Here is a 21,679-nt window from a genome sequence, read left to right on the forward strand (position 1 = left end):
ACAGGGCTCTATAATTTAGATATAATTATGGATTATTTGAAATTATCTTTTTTTGACCATTAAATACCATACAGGAGCCACACTGAATAATTAGACAACAACAATTAATCAGTGGAGGATATATATTCAAAATTAATAATTTAAAAATGTATATATATAATTTTAATTTTCTGGTTTTCAATTTCTCAAAATAAATGAATGATTGATGGAGTCCAATTGATGGAGCAGAACTCAAGGGCTGATAGATGAAGATGAATAGAAACTTTATTTGTATCCATTCATCTGTGAGTCAGTAGAGGTGTGGAGGTTTTCATAAGATATATTATCTTGTCATTTGATAACTAGATTTCAGTGTATAATAATCAGTGATTTACAGTATTAATCAGTCAATTTTGTTATCAGTTGTTTTTATTTGTAGCATTGTTGTTTCTCTTGTCCAAACTAGTGATATCTCAAGTCATAAATTTTATGATAATGTTAGTTTTTGTGATATTTGTTGCTGAACTGCAGAGTACTGATCTGTGTATATAATGGTTAGTGTTTCTGGATCTCATAGTATACTTATTTTGTTCTTAAAATTTTATGTTCATAATTTCTATTCTATTGGGATATATTGCTTCTGAACTTCAGCATAATAATTGGTGAATTATGGTATCAATCAGTCTGTTTTACTATATTTTTGAACTTTTGCCTCAGTATATCAAGTATTGATTACTTTTGATTCATAGATATTATGCATATGTTGTGAATTTGGAAACAAATGCCATAAAGATTGGGTTACAAATAGTTTTGTGTTTTTTTTTTTCTCAAATATTTCTTCGGACAAGTCAACTTCACATTCGGACAAGTAAATTTCCTTTCAACTTGCCCGACAGGACAAGCGGTTTCAAAAGTTAACATAGAGCCCTAGCATTTTAGACGAGAGTGTGGAAGAGGAAAGCTATTGCACTAAACTCTCGTCTCGTCTCGTCTTCTTCCGCTTTATCCGGGACCGGGTCGCGGAGGCAGCAGTCTAAGCAGGGAAGCCCAAACTTCCCTTTCCCCAGACACCTCGGCCAGCTCCTCGGGAAGAACACCGAGGCGTTCCCAGGCCAGCCGAGAGACATAGTCCCTCCAGCGTGTCCTGGGTCTTCCCCGGGGCCTCCTCCCGGGGGGACATGCCTGGAACACCTCCCCAGGGAGGCGTCCAGGAGGCATCCGAAAAAGATGCCCGAGCCACCTCAACTGATTCCTCTCGATGTGGAGCAGCAGCGGCTCTACTCCGAGCTCCTCCCGAGTGACTGTGCTTCTCACCCTATCTCTAAGGGAGCGCCCAGCCACCCTGCGAAGGAAACTCATTTCGGCCGCTTGTATCCGCGATCTTGTCCTTTCGGTCATTACCCAAAGCTCATGACCATAGGTCATGAGAAAAATCCGAGGACCGTGACGTCGCCCGGGATGACGCAGCCGGGGCCCCACCCTGGAGCCAGGCCCGGGGTTGGGGCTCGTATGCGAGCGCTTGGTGGCCGGGCCTTTGCCCATGGGGCCCGGCCGGGCTCAGCCCGAAGAGGTGACGTGGGCCCGACCTCCTGTGGGTTCACCACCCACAGAGGTAGCAGTAGGGGACTGGTGCAATGTGGATTGGGTGGCAGTCGAAGGCAGGGGCCTCGACGACCTGATCCCCGGACACAGCGGCTGGCTGTTGGGACATGGAATGCACTAAACTATAAACCTTAAATTGACTTTATTGCTATTTCAATGCAGTGCACATTTTCAGAAGCAAAAACATTTTATATATTTATTTCAATTTGATTTGCCTGTTTTTTAGTCCATTGCTGGTAATTTGGACTGAGTTACTGTCTTTTGTCAGTATTGTTTTCAGGTACAAAATCAAAATATAAGTTGTGATAATCTTGAGAAGGCTCTTTTTAATTTTAGGGGGCGGTCATTATTTATTGGGGGGAGTCATGAAAAAGTGACACTACTTTGTACGGAGATGAGATTATTGCCTCCTAGAATGATGTGGCTTGGGGATATTCTGCAAAAATTTTCAGCCTCGCTGCGCTCGGCAACAACATGTACCCCTAAAGTCTACTTTTCTAGCCAAAAATCAATGACATAGTGTATTATGAACTGTATGAAATGTGGTGGCCTGAATGCGGGTACCGAGCGCATTCGAGCCACCACATTTTCCATTTGGGCCAGTAACTTTTCAATTCCACTGGCCCAATGGGCCACCAGTGGTAAATGCTTAATGTCTAGGCCTGAACACTATTAAAAGTAATTTCAGGAATAGATCTCTTGTGTGGCGTGTAATTCACCCTCTCACTGAAATATGGCGGAAATGTTTCGGCGCGTGCTTTGCACATCACGGACCTCGGTGATTTTAAAATGCTGCTCCGGCCCTGATCATCTCTGCCCCTTTTTCCCTGAGCAGCCGGGTTTGAAACTCCAGCTATGTGCCGCAACATAGTGCGCTTGTCAGTCATCAGCAACTTTGTTGCTTTGTTCATTAACCGCAGGTTACCGTATCGCTGATTTTATCTGAGACATTAATGAACGTTCTAAACAATTCTAACGTGTCAGAATGTTTATGCAGGTGCTCATGGGAGTTGTAGGCACGTAATATTGCATTGCAATGCGTTTATTATATCAGATGCCTTCAGAGAAAACTACAATTAAAATATATCGTCATACCACAGAATAAACCACCCGCCAAAGTGGCTAGTGGGACTAAAGTCATTACCCACCAAAGCCCAATTTTACCCGCATTTGGCGGGTGGGCGGGTGCTAATGTAAAGCCCTGGTTCTGAATAATAAAGTTAATTTTCCACACTCATTGTAGGAGCCAAACTTTTAATTTAAAATTGCTTTGGTTTAGAGATTCATATTTTTTGCTTTCAATTTACTGGCACTCAGCTTGGAACTTTTATTTTCACGGAGCCTTAGGTCACCTGTTCAGGTAGAAGATGGTGCCTTCCGTGTGCTCAGTCGAGTCTCAGTTAGACAATGGAAGATGCTGGAGACCAGTAGTTGTGGGGTTTTATTTATTTATTAATTTAAACCGCTTCAAAGCTATGCTTGAACAATTAGACTTAAAGGAGAACTGAAGTCATTTTTAAACTTGCTTTATTTCTTAACGTGTTATTCAGTTACATTTTCGGTTTTAGTAACCTTATATCGTGACTCGTATTGGCAACTAATTGCAATTAAATATATTTATCGGCCTATTCGGTTTTTGTAGGCCGTGATGTGGTTCGTTTTAGATAAACAAAGCAAACATTTCAAACGAAACAACTCTTTATTCCTTTCAGAAAACTGAAAGATGGGTTCTCGGTATGGCCATGGGTGCGTTCATTCCCCAGAAGAACCGCCTCCTTCCATTCTGCCATCAACTGATCGTGTTCAAATAATGCTGTGGAGAAATCACTGAACTTGATTTTATCCAGTCTACGGCTGTGACGTGACCCTCGTGATTACTGATAGACTGTCTCAGTGTCACCTGCGAATAAACAATCACATTTTAGAAAAGAAATGAAAAAACATCCACTTTCAAAGCCGCTTCATAGTAACGAGGACCCTGATAGAAATGTAGTGGAGTAAAAAGTACGATATTTGTCTTTCAAATGTAGTGAAGTTAGTCATAAGTTTCCAAAAAAAATACTTAAGTAAAGTACCGATACTCAAAAAGTGGACTTCAGTACAGAACTCAAGTAAATGTACTTCATTACTGTCCACCTCTGGAGATAAGCGCGTAACAACTAAACAGCATCCAAAGTGTTTTGACTTTGTTAGACCACTACACTCATCATCTTTAAAGTCAGTATTAAATCTGTTGATGAAGTGTGTGTCATTGTGTCTCTGCAGGTTGGAGCAGTGTGGTGTCTCAGATGAAGGCTGTGCTGCTCTGAGTTCAGCTCTGAGATCAAACCCCTCACACCTGAGAGTCCTGGATCTGTCCGGTAATAATCTGGGAGACTCAGGAGTGAAGCGTCTCTCTGCTGTACTGGAGAATCCTCACTGTAAACTGGAGACACTGGGGTAAGATCATCTCTCTGAGAGTCACATGACCTGCTCCTCAGTAAGACCCATTCTCTAATAGTGAGACTGAAGCAGAGGTTTTAGCTTCATCATCAGTGTCCTGAGGAGGAAGATTGTTTCTGTTCACTGCACACTGATGATTTGTCACAGAGTCTTTGGGTCAGATGGACGTATGTGAGAAGCTGCAGCACAAAACGGGACTTGATCCGACTGCGATGTGTCTGAACTCACTGTGAAATTTACTACAACACTGTAACGAATCCCACAAACTGCACCTGAGGGTTCCAGTTCCGCCATAGAGAAGATGGCAGCGTAGTTTACGAGCTCCCTGAAGGTTTTTGAAATAACCCCCCAAAACTCTACTTGATCAACTCAAGTGCGTGTTTTGCTTCACGATGGAGAGAGGGATTACAGCTAGAAGTAGGACAACTATAAATACGATGGAAAGCGAGTCCGAAATAAGACGAGATAACCGAAGCCAAAACCCCCTCGGACTGGACCTACATGGTGATGATGGCTCTGAAGCTAGCCTGCAAAGTATCCTCAAAGAAATACGGGAGTTCAGAAGAGACAACCGGGCACAGCTATCAGACATTAAAATAGAGTCAGAGAGCAAACGACAGACTAGATGAAGCGGCACGCCGACAGACACGCCTGCCGCACCGACTTCTTTATTGGGCACCTCAAGGACGCCGGCGCCCAGGCAGACAGCGTATGCGTTGGCGCGACGCGGTCACTAGAGACGTTCAACAATCCCTAACATATGAGGAGGCTATGGTGGCGTCGCAGGACAGGAAAAGTTGGCGGTCGTTTGTCTTGGCACTATGTGGGTCTACCCACGACAGCAGCAGTAAGTAAGTAAGATGAAGCGGAGGAGAGAATTGAAGAAACCGAGATGGTACTTCAGGTAGCATCAACGTTAATTAAGATGCTAGCACAGCGCCAAGCTAATCTGGAGGCTAAGCTAATTGACCAGGAGGGTCGAGCGCAGAGAGATAACGTAAGGATCTATGGGATAGCGGAGAATAAAGAGGGCAGCGATTATGGCTGGTTTTCTTGACAACTTATTGAAAAATGTGCTTGACCTCCCCCGTGATCGGGACCTCGGAATTGAACGAGCCCATCGAGCTCTGCAACCGAAGCCCAACAATCGAGCTCGATCCCGGTCTATTGTGGTTAAATTTGGAAGCTACCGGACGATGTTTTGTTCTACGTTTGTTCGCTGGGAGAGATTTGTTTAACGCACTGGTTTGGCGTGGTGAAAAGTAGTGAGGAAGAGGGAGGTTATGTTTTGGATTATAGATTTAAAGATCTACGAACAAGCGGGATGTCAGAATTGTTTCGTTTAATGTGAAGGGGATTACAAGTCCAGCCAAGAGAAGCAAAATGCTCTCGAAAAGGAAAATGCTCAAGTGGTGTTCCTACAAGAGACGCATCTCACATCATTAGAACATGAAAAATTAAAGAGAATGGGATATTCAAGGGTTTACTATTCATCCTATAAATCCGGCCGTAGGAGAGGTGTTGCAATTTTAATATCAAAGAATATACCATTTGAACATCTTTCAGAAGTAACGGATAAGGAAGGGAGGGATATAATCGTCTCAGGCAAAGTAGATGGAGTTATAATAACATTGTGTAATGTTTCTGTACCTCCTGGAAGTCATTTTGCTTTTTATAGAAAGATGTTTGACTTAATGCTACGGGCCACAGGAATTGTTCTATGTGGTGGAGATTGGAATATCCATCTTGACCCTACAATAGATTCATCTATAGACCAAGCTGCTACATCACTACACAAGAAAATCAATGTCTCAATGTCCGAGCTGGGCATATTAGATCTACGGAGAAATTTTTACCCTACAGCTCGTGATTACACTTTTTACTCATGTCCCCATGACACATCTTCAAGAATAGAGGATTTTTTTGTGCTCCAGAAAGACCGCCATAGAATACGTAGTTGTGATATTGGGTGTATTGATATTTCTGATCATGCTCCTCTGGCTTGTACTGTTCATATTAGTGATAATCAGTGCCGTATTAAGCCAATGCGGTGCCACTGGGCACTATACCTCAAGTGCCCGCCCCACACACACACACACACACACACACACACACACACACACTGCGCGCATGCGTTCAGTAACCTCCTGCACACACTCACAAACCTTGCCCTTTGCTGTCAAAAATAGTAGCATATACATAAACAATAGTACACATGTCATTCTTCCTCATTGAAAATGTATTAAGTAGGCTACATCAGCCCATCAAATTCACTGAAAACAACCAACGATATGCATGTAGGCATATTGAAATGTCTTATTCAAAAATGAGCAGCATATATTTGTATGTCTCAAGGGGATCCTCGTCGTCGCCGACCCCTCGGCTAACACTGGCTGTGGTTGTAGCATCTCCCCGGCTAGTGCTAGCAGGGCCATCTCCCTCACTAGCATCGCTGATTTCACTAGCTTCGGCTTCAGCGCTGGTAGTGACAGCAGTTGTCGATGTTTTTATAAAAAAAACGATCTAACACTGGAACATTTTTAATTGCAGCTACACTCCTGGAGTCTCTCTCTGTTTTAAATTTTCTCTTCGCACAACCACTCAATTGATGTCTGTCCATTTTTCATTTCTACCGCGGTTTTTAAAAAATTGATGCATTTCACCGTAGGTGGACTGGCTCAACTGACAGGTTGAGGAAAGGGGGGTTAATGGTCACATAGGCCACTCTTGCTCAGAATTATGATTATTGTTGTTGTTGTTCTTATGAAATTAGTGTTCATAATGAATTATATATGACTATTTAACAATGTCAAGTGTATAACCACTTTAAGTGTACAAACATTCACGAAAAATATTTTTAAAGTTTCTGTCATGTGGTGCCCCCCCCCACTGGCTGTGAGTGGTTAGTGCCCCTGGGCACTGTGCCGCAGGCCCATATAGTTAATCCGGCCTTGGTGATAATCCAGGAAGATCACAGTGGAGACTAAACAGCAGGATTCTAAACAACCCAAAATTTACATCCCAAAGGCGAAAAGAAATTAAAGTGTTTCTGGAAGAAAATGATAGAGGGGAAGTCGACCCGAGTATAGTATGGGATACCCTGAAGGCGGTAGTTAGAGGTAAAATTATATCCTCCTGCACTCATGAAAAAAAAGCAAGACGATGACGGCTAATGGACCTTAATAAAGAATTAAAAGATCTTGAGACAACATAAACTGCTACCAAACCCAAGCCTGTTGATAAGAATAAAGAAAGTTAGGAATGAAATCAGCATGTTGTATACACAAGACATTGAAAAAAGATGCCATTTACGAAACAGAAATATCATGAATCCGGCTCAAAATCAGCAAAACTCCTGGCAAGAAAGCTACAAAACAACAAGTGGATAACACAATCTACAAAATAAGAGATCCAAATTCTAAAAATATACAATACAGTCCAAGTGAAATACAAAACATCTTTAAAGACTGCTATCAATCGTTACATACACAACCTGAATTAGCAGGAGAACAGCAGATTGGTGAATTTCTCAACTCTCTTAATCTACCTGCAGCTTCAGAGGAACACAATCGGATCTTAACAGCAGCAATAACTGAGGCAGAACTTCACAGCGCCATCTCCAGATTGAAAGCAAACAAATCCCCAGGTCCTGACGGTCTCCCTTCAGAGCGGTATAAAGCCCTGCGAATTGAATTAATGCCAAGTCTTCTTCGGGCTTGCAATGCAACTTTAGTGGATTTAAAAATGCCTCCTGAAGGAGGCGGTCATTTCTGTTCTCCCTAAAGAGGGAAAGGATAAATTAGAATGTGCATCGTTTCGACCCATTCCGGTGTTAAACGTTGATTATAAATGATATACAGCCATCCTGGCCAAAAGGCTGGAAAAATCCTCCCTCGGATTATACATAATGACCAGACTGGGTTTGTCTCGCAAAGACAAGCTCAGGATAACATCAGGCGGTCCCTGCACATACTGCATTACATCCAACAAAATCATCTCGAAGCCCTCAGAATTAGCTCGGACGCAGAGAAAGCCTTCGACTCAGTCAGCTGCATTTTCCTATATAAGGCCCTTAAAAGATTTGGCTTACATGAAAATTTCATTCAGGGTGTGTGTACACTTTATGACAAACCATCAGCCCGGATAAAAATAACCGGTTCTCTCTCAGACGCTATTATACTACAGCGTGGAGCGAGACGGGGCTGTCCACTCTCCCCTTTACTTTCTGCACTTTCTATAGAGCCTTTAGCACAGTGGCTGAGACAGACAGAAGATATCAAAGGCGTAACCATTAAGGGGGATGATCACAAGGTGGCGCTATATGCTGACGGTGTTTTGATATTTTTAACGAGCCCATCTAGTTCATTTGTCAAATTAATGGACCTTTTAGAAAGATTTGGCGAGTTTGCAGGATATAAATTGAACATACAAAAAACTCAGATTCTGACTTTTAAATCCATACCTCCTAAACACCTTCAGAGGAACACAATCGGATCTTAACAGCAGCAATAACTGAGGCAGAACTTCACAGCGCCGTCTCCAGATTGAAAGCAAACAAATCCCCAGGTCCTGACGGTCTCCCTTCAGAGCGGTATAAAGCCCTGCGGATTGAATTAATGTCAAGTCTTCTTCGGGCTTGCAATGCAACTTTAGTGGATGTAAAAATGCCTCCTGAAGGAGGCGGTCATTTCTGTTCTCCCTAAAGAGGGAAAGGATAAATTAGAATGTGCATCGTTTCGACCCATTCCGGTGTTAAACGTTGATTATAAATGATATACAGCCATCCTGTATATCCATTTATATCAGGCGGTCCCTGCACATACTGCATTACATCCAACAAAATCATCTCGAAGCCCTCAGAATTAGCTCGGACGCAGAGAAAGCCTTCGACTCAGTCAGCTGCATTTTCCTATATAAGGCCCTTAAAAGATTTGGCTTACATGTGTACACTTTATGACAAACCATCAGCCCGGATAAAAATAACCGGTTCTCTCTCAGACGCTATTATACTACAGCGTGGAGCGAGACGGGGCTGTCCACTCTCCCCTTTACTTTCTGCACTTTCTATAGAGCCTTTAGCACAGTGGCTGAGACAGACAGAAGATATCAAAGGTGTAACCATTAAGGGGGATGATCACAAGGTGGCGCTATATGCTGATCATTTTTTGATATTTTTAACGAGCCCATCTAGTTCATTTGTCAAATTAATGGACCTTTTAGAAAGATTTGGCGAGTTTGCAGGATATAGACCCCTTTGCATGTTTGTAAACAAACCGACCGTTGCCAGGATGCGCGCGCAGCCTGGACTCAGAAACAATGGCGCTGCCCATAGACCGGCATTATGAGCTGTCAGATTATGCAAAACAATTGTCGTTACAAGATCGAGAATGCTACATAAATAAGTTAACTCTAACAAGTGGACATCGCCTACCGGATCCGTATTTAATTAAAGAGTGGACGGACGATGTTAGTAAGTTTTCCTCTGATACCTGAAGGCAGTCATACTATTTACAAAAAATGTCAAACTCAAAAAAAAACCTATTTACAAAAGTAGCCTGCCATCAACATTCTGGTTACAGCGAGACTACAACTTGATTAACAATGGGACATTCATATTCATTTTGTTTTAATCAAATTATGCCAGTGATGTGATGGCAATGTGGCTTTAGCTACAACAGCAAATCCCAACACTAAACAGCAATTTGCAGGAGGTAATGGCATGAAAGGAATGATAGTGTAAAGAGTGCAGCTAAGAGAAATCAGAGCTGCGTAAAAAGCGAGAGGCAGAGAGCAGAAATGAAACTGAACGGGGCGGGAGCTAGGTTAGAGCAGTCAGAGTAAGTTGGCATTTAGAGCGAGGGCACACAATTTTACCTTTCCATCCTTGCTTTAAAATTGTGATTTTCGGCATACACAAATAATGACGGCACAAAATCTGGACTGCTTGAGTCAAGCGAGACCTCTCCTACAAACAAAACTGCATGCAAAGCTAAGTTAACATGCTAACAATATTCATTACATTGTGTAACTATGACCCAGCTAATCAGACAAACGTTACCAAAGTATTTTGCTACATCAATAAACGAAGACTAGAAAGAATAAAAAAGAAAGATTTAATAAATAGCCTGATCTTACCTGTGATGAAGTGGGCGCTGCAAACCCACGCATTTTTGATGGTGCTTTCATCCCAGTCTACACATTTGATGGCTTGTAGTCATAGACGTCGGCGATTTTTTTTGGAATGGGTGAGATCCTGCTGGAATTCTGAACATTTTAACCCCATCACTGCTACGATTCTGACACCCGACAACACAACAACTAGGCATTGCTGAGTCTTTTTTGAGTCCAGGCTGCGTGCGCAATTTCCTCTTACGTATGAATGACGTTTACTGCGAAGGGGTCTATAAATTGAACATACAAAAAACTCAGATTCTGACTTTTAAATCCATACCTCCTAAACACCTTAAAGAGAAATATCATCTTAATTGGGACCAGAACTCGTTAAAACACTTAGGGATATATAAATATACCAAAAGAAATCACATCAATAACAAAGATAAATTCTGAGCCTCTTTGAACAAAAATGAAAGAAGACGTACAAAAGTGGAACTCGATCTCTTTCCTCAGCCTCAGTCCTAGAATAGACAGTGTAAAAATGAATATACTTCCAAGAGATCTCTCTTTATTTCAAGCACTTCCTCTAGAAATTTCCTTCAAATGGTTTTCAGAACTGAATAAAATCATCTCCAGATTCATATGGCAGGGTCAGAAACCCAGGGTCAAATTTAAAACCCTACAACTTCCAAAGGGGGGAGGGGGGATGGCATTACCTCATTTTAAAGAATATTATTTGGCAGCTCAGGTTAAACCTCTGATCGATATATGTAGCTCGGCATTTCATGCAAGATGGAAAGATCTAGAACTCTCTATCACATCAACTATTCTTTTGTTGACTTGTTGATATTCTGACAGTTGAAAGTTTGTGGTGGTGAGTTTTCTTTCAGTCTGTCTATCTGCGATGAACAGGGTTGCCAGATCTGTGTAACAGAAGCAGCCCAGTGAACAAGCAGTATTAAACCCATGCAGTCTTCCTCTGTAGTTCTTTCACTAAGATCCTAAAGTGGTCTTGAATTATTACTAATTTCCAGAGGTGGACAAAGAACCCGACTTCATTACTTGAGTCAAAGTACAGATCCCACTGGTCAAATGTGACTCCGATACAAGTGAAAGTTCTCCAGTCCAACTTTTACTTAAGTTAAAGTAGTGAAGTACTTGCTTTTAAAAATACTTAAGTATTAAAAGTACATTTTCTGTCAACGCACTGTTGTATTATTGTCACAGCGCTGATAATACCTCATGCCTCTGAAGCGACCAACTGGATTATTTTGTGAATTCACAAAATGAACACATGCTGTGCATCATGGTGGTTTAACGTTAAGCTAGCTAGTCAGTGACGCTCCACCTGACATGCTAGCAAACGCTTTTCAAACTCAAAATCATATTGGGTCACTAATGTTACTAGAAAAGAGAGATTTCTACATGCTGTTTATTTGGCAAGATTATCCTAAAACATTATTTCTGAAAGGACTTCAGATAAGTTAACGTTATTCATGTTAGCGTAACTCTGTTTTTACATGCTAACTAACAGTGTCCAAGTTAACTAGCTATGAGTTAACATTAGCTGTGGACAAGGCTACGGCAACTTGGCGGGAAAATCCATAGAAAGTCATTTGACTAACCAGACTGCATAGCTATTGCAACATTATCGCTCGCTCTAAAAGCACAGACAACTTCACTGCAAGCTTTCTCTTGGAATAAAACGCTTCCAGACCTCAATATGCTTCCGCAGGTCAGACAGCGAGTTTTTGTAGGCCGTGATGTGGTTCGTTTTAGGTAAACAAAGCAAACATTTAAAACGAAACAACTCTTTATTCCTTTCAGAAAACTGAAAGATGGGTTCTCGGTATGGCCATGGGTGCGTTCATTCCCCAGAAGAACCGCCTCCTTCCATTCTGCCATCAACTGATCGTGTTCAAATAATGCTGTGGAGAAATCACTGAACTTGATTTTATCCAGTCTACGGCTGTGACGTGACCCTCGTGATTACTGATAGACTGTCTCAGTGTCACCTGCGAATAAACAATCACGTTTTAGAAAAGAAATGAAAAAAACATCCACTTTCAAAGCCGCTTCATAGTAACGAGTAACGAGGACCCTGATAGAAATGTAGTGGAGTAAAAAGTACGATATTTGTCTTTCAAATGTAGTGAAGTTAGTCATAAGTTTCCAAAAAAATACTTAAGTAAAGTACCGATACTCAAAAAGTGGACTTCAGTACAGAACTCAAGTAAATGCACTTCATTACTGTCCACCTCTGGAGATAAGCGCGTAACAACTACACAGCATCCAAAGTGTTTTGACTTTGTTAGACCACTACACTCATCATCTTTAAAGTCAGTATTAAATCTGTTGATGAAGTGTGTGTCATTGTGTCTCTGCAGGTTGTGGCGGTGTGGTGTCTCAGATGAAGGCTGTGCTGCTCTGAGTTCAGCTCTGAGATCAAACCCCTCACACCTGAGAGACCTGGATCTGTCCGATAATAATCTGGGAGACTCAGGAGTGAAGCGTCTCTGTGCTGGACTGGAGAATCCTCACTGTAAACTGGAGATACTGGGGTAAGATCATCTCTCTGAGAGTCACATGACCTGCTCCTCAGTAAGACCCATTCTCTAATAGTGAGACTGAAGCAGAGGTTTTAGCTTCATCATCAGTGTCCTGAGGAGGAAGATTGTTTCTGTTCACTGCACACTGATGATTTGTCACAGAGTCTTTGGGTCAGATGGACGTATGTGAGAAGCTGCAGCACAAAACGGGACTTGATCCGACTGCGATGTGTCTGAACTCGCTGTGAAATTTACTACAACACTGTAGTAAATTGATGAAAAACACAGAATTGATGAAAAAACTTTTGCTTTTAAATTAAAAAATGTAAATGGGGCCGACCATAGTAACTGTCTTTCTGTTGATTTTTTTTTTGAATAACCGTCTTTCTGTTGATTTTTGAATAATTCAAATAATGTAATATAGTAATAAATATAGCCACAAGCAGCGATCATCGGGATCCAAGCAATAAGGGGCCAAGTGAGACCACACCCGATTTTAAATTTCTTACTTAAGAGGTTCTTAAAGCGAGACGGCCTTTCGATTTCATAAAATCGGTGAAATTTAGTTGCGTCTGAAATGTGGTGATTGTGATATCTGTTTATTTCTGTAATATCTCACAAAATATCAGGCCATTCTGTGGCTGGGAAGTTATTTAATTTGAGGGGATTAAAGCAAATAATGTGCATGAAATCGCTCGCTTGGCGCAGTCAAGCAGACAGAGGAAGTCCGTGTGCGCATGCGCAGGTTTACCTTCTTCTTCTTTTGGGTTTTACAGCAGCTGGCATCCACAGTGTTGCATTACTGCCATCTACAGGTTTCCCTTTGAGCGTGCACTGACAGTTCCATCATTCTGTCGCTAAACAAACAGCTGATCGCACCGAGGTGCTCGCTGAGCGCCCATATTTATTAGTTTGGTCCTGCGTTTCCTTTCCTTCGTATATAACATAACATCTTTTCTTCTCGCTTTCCGTTACTGTAGTCGCTCTTTCACGTTTCATTCGCACACTCACGTCCTCCATTTTTCTCTCCTGTTTCAAATTTGTATCCCACAATGCCTTGCGTGAACGGGGAAAGCCCACCATGTGAAGGTATCTTGAATTGGGTCATGGTGAAGCAGGAAAAAATAGCGGAGAATTTAGGGCCATGTGGCTAAAGGCACTCTACCTTTAAGATATTACAATATTTCAGTTTTAGCGCCCCCTGTGGACAAAACGCGATGGTTAATAATGAAAATCGAGACGACTGCAGTCAGTACTATCTCTCTGAAACGATCAGATATTTAGATTCTACCAGCAGATTGCGCTCCATCCAAAAGCTGAAATATGCAGGCATCACAGAGCCATGTAATCGGCACAGTGGTGTAGGGGTTAGCGCTGTCGCCTCACAGCAAGAAGGTCGTGGGTTCGAGTCCCGTGGCTGGCGAGGGCCTTTCTGTGTGGAGTTTGCATGTTCTCCCCGTGTCTGCGTGGGTTTCCTCCGGGTGCTCCGGTTTCCCCCACAGTCCAAAGACATGCAGGTTAGGTTAATATGGGATGGCCTTGAGCGAGGCACCGAAATCCCAACTGCTCCCCGGGTGCTGTTAGCATGGTGTGATGAATAAAGTTGTTTTCTTTCTTAATTTACCCATAATTTTTTTTTCCTCTGTGTGCGTGCGTGCTCGCTGATTTGTTCACTTGTGTGCATGTGTTCGCTGCTTCAGATGGGTGTTAAATGCAGAGGAGAAATTTCGCTGTGTAACTTCTATAAGTTTATCTGTAGATGTTTACTGAATTGGGCTCACAATCACTCGTGTACACTTGTGCCGCTCGTCAAACACAAAGCTTAAACATGGCCACATAAACAAATCCACAGTTAGGATTACGCCATGTGAAAGGCCCCGATAAACCAAGTTTGGTGCCTGTGTGAGTTACAGTTTTCTGTCCACTTACTTTTAGGAGATTATTATTATTATTATTATTATTATTATTATAAGAAAACCAACAGGGTTCCTACAGTTTTGCTCCATGGGCCCCTAGTAATATAGTAATAAAAGGATAAAGTAGTAAATATTCTCTCAGGATGTCTCCGTCTCGCTGCTCTGAACAGGGTTGCCAGATCTACGTTACAGAAGCAGCTCAGTGGATCAGCAGGATTAAACCCATGCAGTTTTCCTCAGTAGTGCTTTCACTAAAATCATCTCCTATTCCACATTTAGTCATAAATACAGACTGTCTGTGAGTAAACCCACTGACTCCGTTCCATTCATACAGTAACCCGGAGCTAAAGTGGAGAACAGGATCAATAGGTGTGTGTGAGAGGAGATCACAGGGCACGACCACTACGCTCTGTTTTATTCTACAGATATGATTAACATCAGGTTCACAAACATCACCAATCCATGGGAAAACACACACACACACACACACACACACAGAACTGTAAAGAAGAAGAATTCTTTTCTGAAATTAAAACTCTACCTGAAATAGCAATTCCTTGCAACAGATATTGCCACGTGAGGTTGATGAGGTTCCCGACACACAATCCAGTTAAGCACTCACAGAAAGTTCAATGAAATGAGATGGTGGTTTATTCCATTAAGACAATTCCGGTTTACTTTACGGTTGCGAACAAAGGATCAAAAAGGGAAACTAAAGTAAAGCTCTGTTAGTTTAGTCGGTTATTCCAATGCATTCGGCTTATTGCGGTCGGAAAACTATTCCGCCTCGTCATCTACCTTACCCCTGATTCAAAGGACTAATTAAAGCTTGCAGTTACGCGCCACACCGGCACGTCAAGGGGAGTGGCTACATACCACATGACAGGTAAGGCAATCAGGTAAGTATCTAACATAATTCTAACATAATTCCTTTTACAGGTTACCAAACTAAATCATATAGAAACAACAAATACTAAGTCATACAGCAACCTAAATATGGCTCCTACACTACCATACATTGAAAAATGCACCAATTTGAACATAACAGGTGATTTAAAAATCTATATTTCACTACTTGTGTTTGCAGAAACATTTTTGAAGCCTTTGACATGACCTGGTTTTCTGCGTTCATTAATAATAAAACATGGTCTAATCTTCATCCAAGTCAGAAGAGTCGACAAACCCATTCTGTCTAAAGAAAACACACTCGCACTTGTTCTTGTCAGTCCTGAATAAACCATTTAAACATCCATACTCTGGGTTTTAAAGTGTGTGACCCTCTCTGATAACGACTTCTCCAAAAGCTAATGAGAGTCCGACCCTGTTCTATAAAATACACACACAGTCTGATTACTGACCGTCTGATCTTCTCAGGAAAGAGCTGTTCATGTGAACTCTGATTAAAGAGAGATTTTGTAGAGATGTGTGAAGCAGGAAAACGTGACTAAAACAGCGTTTGTAAAGAGCGAGTGTGTGTGACTCGGTCCACAGGAAGATAAATTGTCTCCAAACAGAGCAGATTCAGTGCTGTTGCTCCTCTGCCTAAGATCGAGGCATCCTGCAAAAATCACTCCAAGAGCACAGCATGGAATACTGAAGGAGGAGAAAGAGAAAGCAAAGGAGAGCAGAACAGCTGCAGAAATCTCTAGAACTCACTAAAGTCTCTGTTCATGTGTCCACTGGAAGAAACAACACTGAACAATAAAACTGTTCTAAATTACAGAGAAAGGCAAGAGGCTTGTGGTGGCACAAGCAGGCAGGACCGACCGACCGCCAGCATCTTTCGGCAATGCTCATCGCAAAATTAGTTGCAGCTGTGATAACGGAAATCGTCATTGCTTTCTTCAATATTTATGCTAACGACAACTCACGACAATTTCCGGCAACGTTTTGGCGCTAGGTTCATCTCACTTCTACAATTCATGGAGAAACACGCTACACGTACACGGTTTTGATCACTTCTTAAGTTCTAGTTATTTTGGTTAGTTTTCAAAGTTACTTTGCCAATATGGCGAAAGTTTTGGACCGCAAAAATGAGGATTGTGCCAGGGAAATTGATAAATCGAACGGGATAAAGAACTGTTTCCGATGGGCATGGCTCGATAGGAGCGTTACCGTGCAGATAGGGACACAAACTGTGACGACGTGCCTGACGGAACATATCCGAAAAGTGGCCGTGCCGGGAAAGGTTCTGTGTATTCTGTGCTCAGATATGATCAATTATGGAAACAGAGGAGCTAGAAACATCCAGGAGCACATCAAAACACAAAAGCACACAGGTACGTTTTACTTAAATTGTCAAAGATAGAGTCAGGAGGAATCTAATATCGTTACGGTTACCTCCATTATCGCTCACGATATTTAGATATATTAGTGTGTCACGGAGTGAGCCGTGACGCTCGCGCGCGCACACACACACACACACCTCTCACGCAAGCGTACAGTGCACAGGCAGCAATCTGCCAGCAACGTTCAAAAATCTTGGCTGACCTGTCGCTGTGAGTTGCACTTCATTTCCATTACTGTTTTCTGTATGGGTATTACTGGTTTTCAAGCATTTCATACTCCACCGTTTGCCATAGTCTCTAACGAGAGCAGCATTTGTTGCGAGTGCAGGGAAAGGCCTACCGGCATTCTAGTAAATGTGTTTGGCTCCACTCGTATGTAAAACGCATCACACATCTCGAAGCATTTTCATCTCCCATCTGTTCAGCATTGTCTCTGGTCTAGGAAACACACGTACAAACCGGTTATTTCTAGCGTCAAGTTTATTTAGTTCTAGCATTTTTATAACACAAAACAGTTTTCAGTAACTCGTCACGCGAACTCCACACACTTCCTGTTTGTTGTGAGAAACCGAGGGACTGTACCATTGGCTTGTTATGGAGGGGTTTCGCGGGTGTTTGGTAGAACGGACTATTTTAACGGGGGTGTTTTACTGGTGTTGGGGAAACATGTATTTTACTGTGCACTGAAGGGTTTTTGGTTAATGAAAATTATTTTGGATGTTTGTATATTTTGTGTTTGTTTCTTTAAATTGTTATTTTGTATTTAGGATGTTATTATTTAGTTGATTGATTAATTTTGCAATTTGGGCTCAAGTGTGGGCGGGGCTGCGGGGATGTAAGCTCTGCAGTAGCTCCAGAGCCTCAGTTGTGGTTGGAGCGTCTTGTTTGAAGGTACTGTGGTTTGGCTGACTAATAGTTTTGTTCAGGGTCTTTTTTGATTTTGTCTGGCAAACTTGAAGCCTCTTTATTTTTGTTTTCTTATTTTGTTTGTAGGGGCGGCACGGTGGTGTAGTGGTTAGCGCTGTCGCCTCACAGCAAGAAGGTCCGGGTTCGAGCCCCGGGGCCGGCGAGGGCCTTTCTGTGTGGAGTTTGCATGTTCTCCCCGTGTCCACGTGGGTTTCCTCCAGGTGCTCCGGTTTCCCCCACAGTCCAAAGACATGCAGGTTAGGTTAACTGGTGACTCTAAATTGACCGTAGGTGTGAATGTGAGTGTGAATGGTTGTCTGTGTCTATGTGTCAGCCCTGTGATGACCTGGCGACTTGTCCAGGGTGAACCCCGCCTTTCACCCGTAGTCAGCTGGGATAGGCTCCAGCTTGCCTGCGACCCTGTAGAAGGATAAAGCGGCTACAGATAATGAGATGAGATGAGATTTTGTTTGTATAGTTTTCTTTTTGGCAATTTGAATCTTTGGTTGGTGCACTGTAAATATTTGCACTATTTTAAGAAAAGTTTTGAAAATAGAAAAAATATATTTTTGGAGGAAGAAGTTTTCCGGCTCTCTGTCTGCTCCACTGCTGTCCATCCTTGCAACAAGTTTATAAACGTTTTAAACCATCATTGAATTTGAAATCATGTGTGTGTGTGTATATATATATATATATATATATATATATATATATATATATATATATATATATATATATAGTATGTGTGGGAAAGGGGGATTGTGAATTGGGCAGATGCCCCCTAGACCGGCCAGGCATTTCAGAGTTTTTTTAAATGTCCCATTCTCATCCCTGATAGCAGGTAAACATGAAACAAGCAGTGTAAACAAACTAGCAGCTGTTAAGGTGAGGTAGTGCGGAATAGTGCAAATGAGCGAGGTAAAGTGAGATGTGCGGTCCCTGAGTTCAGCGTGTTAATGAACGATGAGGTGTGTGTGTGTGTGTTGGGGGGGGGAGACTGTGAGGGTGACATGTCAGATGCTGAAGGGGGGGCAGGGGGGTGTGCGGGCAGAATCTGTGGCAGGGGGCAGAGGGGGGAGGAGGGGCAGAACAGGGAGGGAGTTGAGCCTCCTGACCGCCTGGTGAAAGAAACTGTTCTTGAGCCTGCTGGTTTTGGCCCGGAGACTCCGCAGTCTCCTCCCCGACGGCAGCAGGCTGAAGAGGCTGTGAGATGGGTGGGTGGGGTCACCTGCAATCCTGATGGCTTTGCGGGTGAGGCGGGAGTTATAAATATCCATTAGAGAAGGGAGAGAGACACCAATGATCATTAAAGTGTTGATTTAAAATGACTCTGAAAGCAGAAGACAGGGAGTCAGTCCGAGTCTCCAAAATGTCCCGTCTGAGTGCATGAGAGTGATTGTAAATGAGCCCCTCGTCTCCTTGTGACACCCTGCTGTCTCTGACTTCATCCTGCTGCTTTTGTCTGAATAAGATGATCTCGGCTTTTCCCTGTTTCTGATCAGCAGCACACTTTCTTCTCGACTCTCCTCAAAACTCAGTAAAATGATCCTCTTTAATGCCACACGGCCACAAATATGTGATTTAAGGAGCCACTTGACTCACTCTGACACTCCTTCCTGCTCTCCACCTCCACACCGTGTCTTCTGTCCTTCCTGTAAACTTCACCTCGGCTTCTTCTTAAAGTCTGCACTTAAATCTACATGTAGAACAAGAGATCAAACCCACCGCAGTGGGAGTTACTGTTTAAAAAGCTCCAAAGCCTGGGATTGGATAAGAGCAGTGATGTGATGGGAAACGTCTGCTCACTTTCCTGTTAGATCTTGTGGAAGTTCTCGTTTGTTGGAGCTAAATGTCAGAACACAGATCTTCTAAAAGACTGAATAAATGTTGGATTAAATTATAAACAGGAGATGATAATAATGTTTCTCTTGGAGCAGAGATGATTACATGCTGGTGGTCATGAAGTACCGCAGTCCAGTGTGTGGGGATTAATCCAGATGTTTTTCTTTTCTTTTCAGGATTTAATGAACATCTGTGTGTGTGTGATGAAGACTCTTGTGTTCCTGCAGTTCCATTTTGGAAATGAGCACTTTATTAGGAACAACTTGTGACCTGCATGAAACTGCTTACAGTACTCTGCGCAATTTATCAGTCAGATCCATTCCAAAGAAATAAAAATATAGTGTTTTATTTTTATTGTATAAAACTAGTTTGTGTATTTAAATTTCTGCAATAGTTCAATAAATTTATATCTCGTATCAGAATATATATATGAACTTATTTGCGTGCTGTACATTATTCCTTGATGTTTCAGGTGTAATGGTGTGTGCACACACACACACACTTATGGCTCAGTTGGCTAAGGCGCCATACCATAAATCTGGGGACCCGGGTTCAATTCCAACCCAAAGTCATTTCCTGATCCCTCCCTGTCTCTCCTACTCATTTCCTGTCTCTACACTGTCCTATCCAAGAAAGGTGAAAAAAGCCCCCCCATTCATTCAGTCTTATCTGCAGTCCAGTGGGATAATGTGAGGGCTTTGTGTGAAGTAGTGTAACTGCAGTGTGTGTGATGGCTTTAGTATTTGATTCCTCTTCTATAGGGCTGGAGGACTCGAGTCCAGTCTTGTGATTACAGATTTTATTTGTAATAACTCCACCCCACCCCTCGGTGTAGAAAGGGGACGTTATTAAACAGCACCTAATTATTTATTTTAAAATAATAATAATCAGAATTCAGTGATCTACAAATGGAATGTGAGTCCGTGTGAAATGAAGTAGGGGTTTAATTATGCATGACTCAGTCTGCAGCCCTGCCCCAGTAAACAGTTTAAACAACAACAAAACATCATTAAGTCATGAATTAAATTAAACCTCATGCGTCAAACTCAAGGTCTGTGAGCCAAATATGGCTTGCTGCCTCATTTCATTCAGCCCCATGAACCTAAAGCAAAGAATAATGTTGAAAGAGCCTGCAGTTCTCTCCTCCTCTACATTTCACACTGTCTCGAATTCTCACTGTAGCCCAGAGACCGTGACTGTACAGCACGGACACATCTCTGTGCTGAAACTCTGCTGAAAACCAACGTCCATGTGCTGTGTTTGATGGAAGTCATACTGGCGTCTAAAACAATTCAGAAACCCATCAGATGTGGGCAGTGGCGTAAACAGGAATTACTCTGTGTGTGCAGGATCTTTGCAAAATAAAATCATGATCGCACGATCATTTAAGGCACAATCTCCCATCAAACAATCTCACTGCACGAGGAACAAAATTTAAACACAACATATTGGAGAGAGTGTGCAATTCTTCATTATACAAATATTATATTTTATTGGCAAAGTATGATTGTAAAAGATGCCCACTGAACATTTTGACTGCATCCCCAGTCAAGACTGGCTAAATCCAGCCCAGATCCACACAAGCTTTCTTTCTTGAAAGATGATGATAAAAGGCTTAATAATATCCATCCATTATCTATAGCACTTCTCCATCAGGGTCGTGGGGGAAGCTGGATCCAATCCCAGCTGACTTCGAGCAAGAGGAGGGGTTCACCCTGGACACGCCACCAATCTATCACAGGACTGGGTTCATAATATATCGATAATTAAAGGGGCATCCACTATTAAAAGTAATTGATTTGAACTTGTTCCAATGGAAAGACATGAACCAGAAATGTTCTGGTAAATATTAATGAGAAATTAATGTTGAATAATTGACATTTAAGACACAATATGACCAAATATTTTGTTGAACATATTTTGTTTTGGTGGCGGCACGGTGGTGTAGTGGTTAGTGCTGTTGCCTCACAGCAAGAAGGTCCGGGTTCGAGCCCCGTGGCCGGCGAGGGCCTTTCTGTGTGGAGTTTGCATGTTCTCCCCG

At 42.3% G+C, this 21,679-nt stretch overlaps 1 protein-coding gene across 8 annotated transcripts in view; it reads left to right on the forward strand.

The window, feature by feature from the left end:
- LOC132882239 (NACHT, LRR and PYD domains-containing protein 12-like) overlaps positions 1-20,000 on the forward strand; it is a 1,431,284-nt gene extending 1,411,284 nt beyond the window's left edge. For 5 of the 8 annotated variants that reach the window (XM_060915503.1, XM_060915511.1, XM_060915505.1 and 2 more), the window contains 2 exons: positions 3,847-4,020; positions 12,525-12,719. In XM_060915503.1, the coding sequence (XP_060771486.1) occupies positions 3,847-4,020; positions 12,525-12,702 (352 nt within the window). In that variant the 3' untranslated portion in view covers positions 12,703-12,719. Of the gene's footprint in view, positions 1-3,846; positions 4,021-12,524; positions 12,720-19,814 lie in introns of those variants that run through there. The other 3 variants (XM_060915510.1, XM_060915513.1, XM_060915509.1) reach the window with 3 other exon arrangements.
- Positions 20,001-21,679: the final 1,679 nt, after the last annotated feature.

This window comes from Neoarius graeffei, chromosome 2, assembly GCF_027579695.1.
Source record: "Neoarius graeffei isolate fNeoGra1 chromosome 2, fNeoGra1.pri, whole genome shotgun sequence".
In the NCBI taxonomy this organism is placed as follows: domain Eukaryota; kingdom Metazoa; phylum Chordata; class Actinopteri; order Siluriformes; family Ariidae; genus Neoarius; species Neoarius graeffei.